The 14,019-nt window shown below is 43.0% G+C and overlaps 1 protein-coding gene across 1 annotated transcript; it reads right to left on the bottom strand.

The window, feature by feature from the left end:
• Window positions 1–332: 332 nt before the first annotated feature.
• Window positions 333–13,866, bottom strand: fam53c (family with sequence similarity 53 member C). The gene is made up of 6 exons (XM_071339646.1): window positions 13,498–13,866; window positions 11,290–11,354; window positions 10,622–10,866; window positions 10,430–10,487; window positions 2,661–3,505; window positions 333–1,608 (listed from the first exon to the last, which is right to left on the bottom strand). The coding sequence occupies exons 3-6, from the start codon at window positions 10,694–10,696 to the stop codon at window positions 1,333–1,335; spliced, it is 1,254 nt and encodes a 417-aa protein (XP_071195747.1). The 5' UTR covers window positions 10,697–10,866; window positions 11,290–11,354; window positions 13,498–13,866; the 3' UTR covers window positions 333–1,332.
• Between the last annotated feature and the right edge of the window lie 153 nt (window positions 13,867–14,019).

Raw genomic sequence — 14,019 nt, 5'->3', positions numbered from 1 at the left:
TATCCACGATTTACAGCACATATGTTTCACCTAGTCGGCAAGGGAATTCGAACCAGCGACCTTTCAGTTACTAGCCCAACGCTCTAAACCGCTAAACTACCTGCCTTCCTATCCCCCATACTGTGCTAGTTGGGGATGAGGCGCATCAGATGCAGGGCATCCTGGCGAGTGGGATGAGGACAGATACGTGACATACATGCTTGAGATCAAAGGGAATATGATATATAAATGTGCTTAAAATAAGCAAACGTAAAATGGTAAAGACTAGATCACATGCAGTTGAAGAGCCCTTCCCCATAATCTTTTCAAAAAAGCTCAGACTCTTTGTTTCCTTTCCTTGTAAAATAATTTCCAATAAACTTTATTTATACACAAACTGAGTTTGAAATCGCCATCTTTTTAACACATACAATAAAAAACATCTCTAAAAGACAGCAATGGCCTTCCCCGGGTCTGTCAGCTACCATCTTTACACATAACTTGTTTTCAACAAATGATCGCTGTATAATACAATATTACAATGTGCCCTCAGTGGTTGCCTCCCATTTTTAGGTTTTTGTTTAACTTGTCAAACACAGTGCATTCATTATCAATGTCTATACATCTCTATATTCAGAGGACGAGTCCTAGAGATAAGAAATATTAAGAAAACAGCAGAAAAGAAATAACAAAAGGACTAATATCAACTGCTACACAATTCATTTCATTTTCATAGTAGTATTTTTTTTTTTTTTACAGAAAAAAAAGTTGTTCTTAAGGCTTATGCTGAATCATGTGGATTGTTTACCAGGAAATATAAGGACCGCAGAAATAAAACTGCAATGACATACTGCCCTTTTGCATCAAACTTAACAAAACACAGATATTCAATTCATCACCATCATTCAAGAAAGTCTATTCTTACTACTGTACCGAAAAAAAAGACAATCGAGAGGAAAGTCATGTAAAAGAAAGCAAGTGACCAGAAGGTTGTTAGTCTTCCAACATTCCATCCTAGTCTGTTTGAGGGCGCATTAAGAAGCCATTCAACACACACTACGGGAATAGCTGGCATCTCCAGCATTCAGATTATTCACAAGAATGTTTCAGCAACTGGTTCTGGAATGTACTCTGATGGAAAGACCACATCCATGGCTACCTGCATGAATTGTTCTTATTAGTAGTAGTCATTTCATGACCGTTGTCAATGAGATTATATATATACACCCCAGCTCATCCCATGAGAGAGAAGTCGTGTTCCTGAGAGCCCTGCTGATGAAAGCGGAGCAGGGCTGGGGTGGAGTGTTGAATGCTGGGGCTAGAGGGGAAAAACAGTCTCCAATTAACAAGATTTTAATTTTCTTCAATTAGGCTCAAATCTAGTTCTGTACAATCCCTCTCAAAGACACTCGGCTGACACTCTTCTCGATCAGGGTCCTCCTCTTCCTCCCCCTCTTCACCCTCCTCATCACTCTCGCTTAGAGGTCCAATGCTCGTCCTTCCCAGCCCCTCTGCTGGTGAACATGATCCTCTGAAATCCCCCCAAAAAGGCTCAAGGCCCATGCAAACGTCCCCTCCAGAAGCCAGCCTCCCACGCTCCATACAACTCAAGGGGTCGGTACTTCGAGTCTGGAAAGACACAAATAGGAGAGATCAAACAAGGCCTTGTTTACACATTTTATCAGGCCTCTAGAAATACAAGAGCAGTTTACATTCAGGACTGTATTCAAACCACACATGTTCTCTATTTACAATAAAGAAATAGATATATCAAATGAAACCAAGTTGATATAACTGGCTAGGAAGTGGAAAAATGTAGCATCATACATAATATCTGTGATTCTTTTAACATGGGCGCCAAAGTTAGTTTTTCAGTTAAAATGTGACAAACTGTAGAAACAAATGTAATATGATACCATATCTCCCTGAAAATGAACTGTGATAGTATCGAACAAATTGAATATATGGGGCTGAACGGACAAAAAAACTGTAGAGGTCTAAGCCTAGTCTCGTATGCCCGACTCAAACTCTTCAAATTACTGTGGCTTTTGAAAGAGACTATTCTAAACTTAGCTAGAACACAACTGTTTTACATATACCACAGGCACATGTTTTAGTGGGACATTAACAACTTCTTAGTGTAGTATTCTTAGTATTTTTCTAATGTCAGGGGGTGACTGGAAGCACTAAAAAGGGAAGCCAGACTTTCTCAAAGACATTCAGCAGCTGCATGCAAAGTATATGCAAATAAATTCCAGTGAGTCTTGGTGTACAGTACAACAGTGGGCTGCCATTGCCTACAGTCAGGGCCATTGAAACCCTGCCAATCACCCAAACTCAAGGGCTGAGCCTAGGGCATGGGGGGTAGAAGAGACAACTGGCCAAGACATTGGCCTGAGACAATGGGTAACAAGAACAATTATAGGCAGGTGTGGTCTGGGTGACAGTTTTGCCTCATGTATGTCTACTGATGTTATAAAAATGAATGGTCCATCTCACTGATGAATTGGAATGTTTCTTTGTTACAGTATGGTTAAACTGTGTAGTTTGACAAGCTTAACAAGGATGCCTTTTAAGCCTTAACCTTCCTCTGGCTAGAAGATGGCATGTTCCACCTCCACCAATCTACATACGGCAACAATTTATATTCATTTGCTGACCCGCGGTTATCTTTTGTTTACCTGAGTCATCTTGGTGAAGTCCAGTACTGGCCGGGCAAATGGTCTGTCTGGGTCACGGCGTCGCTTCAGGCCCGGTTTGAGAAGAAGCAGGTCGCAGGGCTGGGAGTGGCAGCGTGGGAGCTGAGGGGGGATGGCTCGGCGGAGAGAGGACGGGGTGCTGCAGGCAGAGGAGGGCGAAGCAGGCACAACTGGAGGGGGTGCTGCACGTTGGGGTGGAACTGGAGGCGGGGGCAGGAACTGAGCAGCAGCTTCTCTGATAAGGACAGGGGACAGCGAGAAGCGTCGCTGCGGAGGAGGGGGAGGGTGGAGCGGAGAGGGAGAGGATGAGCAGGACGACGGAGAGGGGAAGAAACAGCAGCAGGCGCCTCCTCCAGCAGTGTCACTTGGGTCCCATGGGAAATTCCAGGGCAGTGGGGAGTCAGGGGAGAGAGCAAGGCTAAAGAATGTGGGGCTTGAAGAGGAGTGTAGAGAGGAGTTTAGAGACGAGCTAGGAGCACGAAGCGGACAAGGCCCCCCCGCTCCCCCTCCACTGTGGCATTGGCGATTCACAGGTGTCCAGACCCTCGACGCGCTGGGTCGCCAGGTGTAACGGCAGCGTGAAAGGTCCTCTGGCACGGACAGTGAGCGACAGTGGCGTTTTGGGGGTGGCGGAGGGGGAGGGGGTGCACCGGGAAAAGACAGGTCCGTTACTGAGGTGCTTGGGACCAGGGGCCGGTGCAGGGCTTCCCCCTCTGGGAGGTGGGTTTCGGGGGAAACCAAAGGGACAGGGCCGGGGGGGAAACTGGAGCTCAGCACACCCTGCAGGCCAGGCTTGGAGGGAGGGCTGAACTGCCAATAACTGCTCTCTGTGAGGATAAAGAAAGATGATACCATTAATATAAACTACTGTCAATATTCATTTAATTAAATTGTGAGAAAATGGACAAAAGGCAATTCATTCCTGATGCAATGTAGTTGCAGCTTGCTCTTGACAACAACCCACAAAGAGAGAAGCGGTACCATGATTAAACTTTTACAGGGAGCTGTTATGCATTAAACACAGTGGACTTGGTCCTTTAAAAGGGAAATTTCACCGCTGGTCTTTCACTGTATATGTCCATTAATACATTAAAAACCAAGAATTTCCAGGCCTCCCGAGTGGCGCAGCGGTCTGAGGCACTGCATCGCAGTGTTGCGGAGTCACTACAGACTGGGGTATCTGTATTCCAGTCATGTGAAATCCATATACTAGGCCCTAATGAATTTATTTCAATTGACTGATTTCCTTATATGAACTGTAACTCAGTAAAATCTTTGAAATTGTTGCATGTTGCGTTTATATTTTTGTTCAGTGTACAGTTGTTTATCTAAACAAAAATCTAGCTAGGTTTCATAATTCGCTGGCTAGACTTTTCAAAGCAATTTGTAACTTTGCAAGCTAACGTTAGCTACATTAGGTTACGTTAGCTACAGCCTATCGGACCGTATCTAACCATTAGCTAGCTAACTAACTACCGCATAAGCTAAAGGCACTGGCTTATGTGTTCTACTTACAGAGTCCGATCCCATCAACATCTGCAGCGGCATCAATATCAAGCTCAGGACCTAGTGTAAGTCACCTTTGCTAAAATTTGTTCCATGACTCCATGATAGGGCAAATAAACACATTGGACCCAGTGGATGAAAGCTTTCAGCCAGGAACAAGCTCAAGCTCAACATCATCTGACTGGGAAGAGGAAAAGACTGCACAGGGCTGGCAAGAGCCAAAGTGTATAGTCTATGAGTCCAAGGTCAAGGAGCTCATGAAGTTCTGCCAGACTAGCTGCCATTGCCCAACACAAGGTTCACCAGTTAATGAACATTCAGGACTCTGCCTGGAACGTGCAGCCAACACAACATCCATATTCAGTAAGACTGATGTTGTAGTATAATACAGAATGCATAGTATGCTCACAACTGCATTGTGGTCTAGATATTGCTAGCTCTTGTACATATGTATATAACAGATTTATTTTATTGAGAATCTTATTTACAAGTGTATTGACAAGTGACTAAACGATTCCAGCTGCATCAGAAACCAAGCAAGTGTTGACTTCAACTTCATGATCAATTTATTGTGATATTCATGTAATGTTTTTTTGGAAGTAACTAACAACAATCTTTATGCGAAAACAAATGATGCAGGTAGTTGGTGTATAATTTACACTTTAATTTGTGGGCAAGTAAACATGTTTCAATAAAACAGCAGATTAGTCAATGTAGCATATAAGTAGACTTGGATTCTATTCAAAACAAAGTTTATTTGCTCTGGAGACCGAGGTGAGTTTACACAGCAGTACGCAGGAACAGTTGTATGACATACACTGAGTGTACAAAACTTTAAGAACACCTTCCTAATACTGAGTTTTGTACACTCATTGTATATATAGTAGAATAAAAATAAAATGAATACTACAGTTTTAAAAAGGGAATATTTGCATATGGTGTGTTTGGTGGGTGCAATGAGGTGTTCGCAGTCACTTTGAAACAAGGGGAGATTGTTGTTATGGACTTTCCACATCTCATCTAAAGTCATCAACTTATTTGTCCATCGTGTGAGGGATTCATTGCTTTAATGGCCCCAACAACACATGCAGGTGTAACGGATGTGAAATGGCTAGCTAGTTAGCGGTGGTGCACGCTAATAGCATTTCAATCGGTTACGTCACTCGCTTTGAGACCTTGAAGTAGTGGTTCCCCTTGCTCTGCAAGGGCCGCGGCTTTTGTGGCGCGATGGGTAACGATGCTTCGTGAGTGACCGTGGTTGATGTGTGCAGAGGGTCTCTGGTTCGCGCCTGGGGCGAGGGGACGGACTAAAGTTATACTGTGACATTGATGCTGTTGACCCGGATCACTGGTTGCTGCGGAAAAGGAGGAGGTCGAAAGGGGGGTGAATGTAACCGATGTGAAATGGCTAGCTAGGTAGCGGTGGTGCGCGCTAGCAGCCTTTCAGTCGGTGACGTCACTTGCTCTGAAACCTTGAAATAGTGGTTCCCCTTGCTCTGCAAGGGCCGCGGCTTTTGTGGAGCGATGGGTAACGATGCTTCGTGGGTGTCAGTTGTTGATGTGTGCAGAGGGTCCCTGGTTCGCGCGAGGGGACGGACGTAAAAGTTAAACTGTTACACAGGCAAAGGAATTCAGTGTTCTGTGCCTAGCTTCTCTCCACATAGAACAAACTCCAAAAATAATCTGTAGGCCACCAAACTGTATTGTCTGTAAGATAATGACAACAAAAAAATGCCTTTCATGGGCAATCGTTGTGTTCTGTCTGTATTCCTACTGTAGCAACACGATGCAGAACATAACACATCTCACAGCCACACATTAGCTAGTTAGCTACAACACACAGGTATAGTTACTCAAAAACTAATATGAGTCATTCCTTTACTCTCCATCCAAATGAATTCCTTTACTCTTCATCATCATCAAAACATTTCTCCAGCTTTGATCCTAATAAGATGCAATGAGGTTAGCTAGCTATAACAGACTACAGTACATTTTAGGTATAGCAAACAAAGCTGGCTAGCTCAACTTGCCTAGCTTGGCTTGTAGTGGTACTAGTAAGCCCCGTTACGGCCGAATCGATCACAAACGTACATGCTGACCAGACCGGACACGTCGTGTGCGCGAGCGTCGCAAAATACATTTAGAAATCCATGTTATTCAATTATTTCACCCACACTGCTCGCGCGCGCCAACCAGCGTCTGCGTTGCCAAGGGCTAAAATAGAACTCATTCCTATTTCTGACGCAGATCGCGCTGAAAGTCCTGCCTCTCCCATCTCCTCATTGGTTTATAGAAGCAGGTACCCACGTGCCATCTCCTCATTGGTTATACCCACGTGGGTGATTGAAAGACAAACTGTTTTGCCGGTAGTCTTGGTAATACTATGAAAGTTTAGATGCCAATCACCATATAAGTTCAAAGATGAAAAAGCCTGGAAGGAGGAGAGATGACTAGAAACGATTAGGTTGGCCGTTTTATGTGTGGATTAATTGGCGGAGTAGAGGAGCTTGTGCATTTCATGTAAAATAACAACTCAATGTTTATATCCCAGGTCAAATTAGCTAGCAACAGCAAGCTAGCTAAATAGGACAAATTAGCTAGCAAGTGCAAGCTAATTAGCTAAATTGCCATACATGTTTAATGCTTTTCGACCTGTCCCCAAATTAATGTCATTGGTTCAGAGTTTGTTTTGATATTTTAACCTGCGTGTCGTGATGGCGTTTGTTGTAGGGGGACAAAATACATTTATGCACGATGGCGCACGATGGCGCACGATGGCGCACGCGCGCAGCCGGTTTTGGTTCCGTGTTATACTGTACTGAACAACACTGCTTCATTTGAAAAAAGAGCTTATATTGCTAGCTAGCTACCGACTACAAAACAACTTACTCGTTTGTCATTTGCCCTTCTGGTCCAGCTGGTCTAGACTGCCGCCACCAGATGACCTTGGAGGTTCTAAAGAACATCTCCAGCACATCCATATGTGAGACGAAACTTCGATGGTCTGTCACAGACACACGATCCATTGGGTCTGCAGTGACCCTCTACAGTAAGAACTGTCCGCGATCTAATTCGTTGTAGCACAGACAATCGTCTTCTGTCGGAAATTCTGTTTGTTCACTTGTTTACAAGGATATGCTTCTTAGTAAAAACCTATTTGAAACAAGCCATTACACTTCGTTATTATCATGCCATTACATTATTATTATTATTCAGGTTATTACTTATAAATATTAATCAACAAATTAAGAAATGCCAGGTTGAAGGGGATCGGTCGCATTTTCGTATTGACAACATTTAATTGAGTCAAAATAAAGAGATATGCCTACCTTGTTCTTGTCTGTTGGCTTTTCTGTATGTACATTATTTTTATACAGATCCTATTTCGATGCACAAAACCATTCAAACGAAGTATGATGGGTTTTCTTCTACTTTTCCTTAAATATTTGCATAAAGTCACAAACACAGCTGCTGCGGTCATTCGATGGCATTGGCATATGTTCGTCAAAGAGAGAACGCCGTATTGAGAGAAGTAATGTAGCCTAAGCTACTGAAAACACGCCTTTTACAAGATTACATAATGACAGGAGCGTTTGATTCTTATTGAAGAGATGGAGTCCAGACAGGCTTTAGGAAACTTTCTGAATGGACATACACTCCCCAGCCATTTTTTTTTAGGTGATTCGGTCTTACAGACAGTGAGTCATGTGGCTTGTTATATAAAGCAAGCAGACAGGCTTCGAGGAATTCAGTTAATATTCGATTGAATGTTAGTATGGGCAAAACTAGTGACCTAAGCAACATTGAGCGTGTTATGATCGTCGGTGCCAGGCGTGCAGGATTCTAGTATCTCAGAAAACGGACGGCCTCCTGGCCTTGACACGACAGTGTCTAGGGTTGACCGAGAATGGTGCGACAAACACACATCCAGTCAGCGGCAGTCCTGTGGGTGAAAACAGCTCGTTGATAAGAGAGGTGGAAGGAGAATGGCAAGAATCGTTGTGCAAGCTAACAGGCGGGTCACAAACAGACAAATAACACTACAGTAAAAACAGCGGTGTGCAGAACGGCATCTCGGAACGCACAACTTGTCGGTGCTTGTCACGAATGTGCTATTGCAACAGACGACTACAGCAGGTTCCACTCCTATCAGCTAAAAACAAGAAGAAGCGGCTCTAGCGGGCACGCGATCACCAACACTGGACAATTGAGGAGTGAAAAAACATTGCCTGGAACATGACAGCGAGTTCAGTTTACTTGAGTGTCCTGCGCAGTCCATCCATCCAACCAATCAACTACCTACCTCATTCCCATATTTGTTTTAGTTTTTCTCATCTTTTGCACACCAGTATTTCTACCTGCACATCCACATCTGCACATATATCACTCCAGTGTAAGTTGCTCAATTGTAATTACTTCGCCACTATTGGCCTATTTATTGCCTTACCTCCTTACTTCATTTGCACACACTGTATACAGATTTTTATATTGTGTTATTGACTGTACGATTGTTTATCCCATGTGTAACTCTGTGTGGTTTTTGTTGCAATGCTTTGCTTTATCTTGGCCAGGTCGCAGTTGTAAATGAGAACTTGTTCTCAACTGGTCTACCTGGTTAAATAAAGCTGAAATATATATTTTTTTTTTAAAGTCCCCAGACCTCAACCCAATAGAGTATCTTATAGATGGGCTGTTCGCAGCATGAATGTAGCGCTGTCCAATCTGCAGCCATATGTACCAACATTCCTGTGGAACATTTGACACCTTGTAGAATGCCCCAAATAATTCAGGCTGTTCTGCAGGCAAAGGGGGGTCCGACCCAGTACTAGATGGTGTTCCTAATGTCCGGTGAGTGTATAGGCTAGAGAGAATCAGCTTCCTTTCCTGAAAGTAGGCTCTAAGATAATGAATTGACAAGGAAAGTACTGTATGAAGGGGACAGCTATGCTATGGTATGAAAATGACATTGACAATCATACCAAATACAAGTATGAAGTGTATGTAGTGATAGCTGACAAGTACAGGCTTTGAGGAATCATCCCTGCCAACTGTAGTTTCTGTTTTAAGAAGATTCCCTTAGCATGATCCGCCCTAAAGTACATGCATGCAATTGACCAGGTAATGTGGTTTCCTGTTTGGGGTGTATATAAAACAAGGGGTGGTGGAGAAGGAAACCCTTCCCCAGGCACCATAGTACTGTTGTTCAGTCTATTTAACTTTATTAGCAGTAGCCTACTTTTTGAGAAGTGGAAAATGCCTACTTTTTGAGAAATGGAAAATGCACGCACCTCTAGCCCCAGTGCCCAGTGGGGTTGCCTAACACACTCTCTCTCTCTCTCTCTAATAATGGCTTGAATAATGGGCTAGTCCGAGAAGTTTTCTAGGCAGAGACCATGGCGTGTTTTTTTTTAAAGATGAGAATGTCAGCTAGCATTCAGACCGTATGACTGTGCACTCTCAGTAGCCTTTTGAACATATGGCTAGCTACGCTACTCCCCGGGATAGGCATTGAGTTGGACAGCTAACAGGTTGTTTGTTGAATGTACATCCCCTGATCAATCCATCCCTGCGTCTCATATTTTACATTACAAAATGACTGTTATTATTATGATATTACAGTGGTTATGATTACCATATTTCAATGATGAATAGAAATACACCTTGCAAATCACCTCGTCATCCATATACCACTCTATCGAAGGACAAGGACATCTGTAAATTATCAAAAACGTTGTGACATGTAATTTGGCTACTGGTCTATTGTGTCACAACATTTTGGTGCAAAATAATTTCCTAGGATAACTATATGAGCTAAAATGCTGAACATGTGTGCAATGTTTGCAGTGCCAGTGCACTCAGTTGTATTGATTTCTATGCCACCAGTTTAGCGAGTGGTTCCCCCAGTGCTGTCACAGAGTAATTGACAGAAACCAACTGTTTTTCAAAACGTCTCTGCAAATGAACATAAAAAGTAGTCTTTTTTTTTTTTTAACAAGGTGAAATTAGATTACTATTGGTTGTGAATAGGCTACTGGGTGGTTGTCGAGTTGTTTTCTAACAGTTGTTTGCCCTATTAAAATGTTTCATATACTCCTTTCAACAACCAATTCCCTTCTGTAATTTGGAATTCACCCCCATTACCCTGTGCTCGTGTCAACATGGCACAGCACAATGCCAAAATTACAAAGCGTAATGCAAGGCATTGCTGAATCACAGGCTAAGTGGCTATACTTGTACATACTCACCAGGCATCAATCCATCTGTAGGCCAGCAAATTCCTAGGTTGTTGGGGTCCAGCAGAGACTGGAAGACATACATGTTCATTTAGAGGAACCACAGCAGGAGAAATAAATGGTCCTAAACATGAGGACTATATTACAGTCAAGACAAGGGCACGCAAGCAGTCATAGGCTAACACAGAAGTGAAGAAACCTTACCACGTTGAGGGCCGTTTGGTGAGTGTTGCCGTCCAGAATATGTTCCCGCAGACGCTCGACGATCAGTGTGACCATGGCATGGTTGCGAGGAGTAGGGGAGGTGGGTAAGGGGGAGGGGTGACCCTCTGTCTGTTCGTCCGTCTGATTGTGAGTAGCCAAGCTATTCTGGCACCTCCAGTACTCCTCTGGGCCAGGTTGCCCTGCCCAGTCTCACTGGGGCATGTTCATCACTGTAGTCAGCTCACCTGAAGGGAGAAATCAGACACACAACAGGAGCCCTGTTGCCACTTTTGTCTTCTCAACAGGAAAAGGCAGTACAAGGGTCACCTTCATTAAGCTCCAAAACAGGAGCAGGTGTTTAAAACGGTGGTGGTGCCTCTTAAATGGGAAATCTGTCTAAATGTTTTAGGACATTTGCAATAATCCCATTTTCATCATATTCTGTACAGTTGGCCATATTGACTTTGGTGACCCATCCCTTTCTCTGTCAAAAGTCTCCAGACCTAGAAGATGGAGACTGACTTTGAGATACTCAACCACTGAACAAACCTTTAGGAAACATGCACATTAACATGTGTTCAGACACACACTATGTAAGTGCAGAAAGATTGGTGACAGGTGCCTGGGGAAAGCATGAAGGCTCAAGGTGCCTGCTGTTCAGGGCTTACCTGCCTGATGAAGCCACTCTGGGTTTCTTGAACAGTCCACGCTATCCGGAATCCCTGGGACGTCCCTATCCCATTGAAATTAAAATGTAAAATGGTTAGGGTAAGGGTTAAGGTTATGGACATCCCCTAGATTCCAGATGGCATTGATCACTAAGCACATGTCCAACAACCAGAACATTTAACCAAAAACGAATATCTCAACCAGTAACCTTAAAAGGATACTTTGGGATTTTGGCAATGAGGAAATGTATCTATTTCCCCAGAGTCAGATAAACTTGTGGATGCCATTTTTTATTTCTCTGCGTGCAGTTTGAAGGAAGTTAACTACAGCTAGCGCCATGATTGGAAGTATATGGCAATAGTAATAGCGTCTTTTTATAGGCACTAAATCCGCCATGGTTTGTTGAACAAAGTCTATGGAGAAAATGAATGGAGTTGTTTTTTAATATTGTAATGAAACAGGCATGGAGCAGGTCTCGAACCCTCGACCTTCTAGCCCGAGGTCCGGCGCGCTATCGACTGTGCCGCAAAAGCATGCTCGTGCGGCGTAGTCGATTTCCGCGCTTATAAACCCAGGGTCGTTACAATATTTTGTTGTTGATAAACACCGAAAATAAGGTCTGTGGTAAGCAGGCTTAGGAGATCTTGTACGTTTTGTTCTACGATATAATCTTCATCAGCTAACGTCCCTTTCTGTGAATTTTTAAGCATGTATGTAATAAAGCACAACAAAGCTCATAAAGGCTTCATAATTCACGAAGGTCATGTTAACTGACTGATATCTCATAGAACAAATCGTATAAGATCTCATAAACCGGTGTTAAACGGCAACAATAATGTCTGAGGTTATTACAAAACCCTATTCTTTCCCCATAGGAATGTCTGAACAAACCAGAGATAAATCATTCCGTTTTTTAGGACTACAAGCTGGCGAGCTCAATGAACTGGAAGCCTATGGTATCTGCTAGCATGCTAGTAGATACCCATAGACGTCCAGTCATTGCACTAGCAGATACTCATAGACTTCCAGTCATTGCGCTAACGCTAGTTATCATTGGCTCGCAAAACTTACTCTTACTTCATACTGGACACCAACATAAAAATGGTATCCACCTGACTCTGGAGAAGATAAACAAAGAGCCTCATTGCCAAAGTCCGTAAGTATCCCTTTAATGATGGATATGTACATTTGAAAGGGGGTCATACTGAGGTCCAATCTTGCAAATTATTTTTGTATTTATTATGGATCCCCATTAGCTGCTACCAATGCAGTAGCTACTCTTCCTGCGGTCCAGCAAAATGAAGGCAGTTAACTTATATACAATGAAAAACATTACATTTCAAAACACATTAAGTGTGTACCCTCAGGCCACTGATTTACAACACAAAATCTATATGTACGTGTGTGTATGGTGCGTATGTTATCAAGCTTGCCATATCTATCAATTGGCTCTTCTGCATGATAAAATTGCCAATGGAACAGATTGAGAAATAGCTAGTTTGTTCGGTAGCTACCATTTTGAGGGGGGGGGGGGCATTTGGAAAGCCAGAATGACGGCTACATAGGGCTAGCTAGTAGATAACACAAACTGGCAACCCTGTAGTCCATTACAAACATATCCAGTGTGCAATAGTAGCTATTCATTCACAATTATTATATCGTAGTTTTGAAGGTCGGTCTAAACCCGTTCACATGATATTAAGCATTCTCATCGCTATATCAAATAAAACTAACGTTAGGTATTCCGCTAACATTGGTAGCTAGTTGTGGATGTAACGTTAGATCCACAACTAGCCGCACTGTGACAATCTGATGCTATGGTAGCTAACTAGCCGGTCAGTTAACGCAAGCGCAAATCGTAATGTCTATGGCTAGCAAGCTAACGTTAGCTCAGCCTACGTCAATTTAACTGATTATGCCGATTTGCAGACAAACACATACACATTAAAATCAACATAGGTTGTTGGCCTTAAATTAGTCAATTACAATGACTCCCTCCCCACCATCTGATTCAATCCCTAGCTATCGAGGCTCGCGAGCTATTGCATGCATTTATTGCTACACCCTAGGACCTCTGCGCTGTGTCTAGGACGCGTGCTAGCAAAACACGGCCATGCAGAATATAATGCAGTGAGCTATTTTTCTGATTAATGAGGCTGGTATCAATAACTTTTTGTAACGGCTACTTGATTTAATGTCGTTCTTACCTTGACCAAGAACCCCACCGGACCTTAGGCCTTGCACACACGGGTTAAATACTGCTCATGAAGGATAAACCCAATTTGTAGCCTGTGCAGCTCCCGACTAGTCAGCCGCGCTAGTGTTCGGCTATGGGTCTCCGATGTATTGACCTATTAAAAAGCATAACATGTACCAGACCATTCGTCGATTCCAATATCTGGAACATAAAATCTAATATGATCAGCGTGTCAAATATCTAAAGATACTATCGCCCTTTGAAAAATACATCGCCTACAATCAATTCATCCAGTCGTCCATTTAAAAAAAACATTCACACGCCCGTAAGCGATTGGAATTCATAAATAACATTTACCGTGAGAAGGGGGGAGGGGGGGCAAGCAGTGAGTATTCAATAGTTCAAACAAAATATAAGTCGACAAATTTAAAATAGCTCGGAATTTATGCTGGAAATAAAAAGTTAGCTCAAAATGTCATTCATGTTTGGAATATGCAAAAATTGGACTGAACCGACAAAACTGTTGTGGGAC

The sequence above is a fragment of the Salvelinus alpinus genome, chromosome 13 (assembly GCF_045679555.1).
Source record: "Salvelinus alpinus chromosome 13, SLU_Salpinus.1, whole genome shotgun sequence".
NCBI classification, from domain to species: Eukaryota; Metazoa; Chordata; class Actinopteri; order Salmoniformes; family Salmonidae; genus Salvelinus; species Salvelinus alpinus.
Note: the sequence above shows the minus strand (reverse complement) of the source record. Positions and strands in the feature narration are given on the sequence as shown.

Coding starts and splice junctions, on each gene's coding strand:
- fam53c (XM_071339646.1), bottom strand. CDS start 10,696: ATGGTCACACTGATCGTCGAGCGTCTGCGGGAACATATTCTGGACGGC. Junction 10,488..10,621: donor ACCAAACGGCCCTCAACGTG/GTAAGGTTTCTT, acceptor TATGTCTTCCAG/TCTCTGCTGGACCCCAACAA. Junction 3,506..10,429: donor TACAGATGGATTGATGCCTG/GTGAGTATGTAC, acceptor TTATCCTCACAG/AGAGCAGTTATTGGCAGTTC.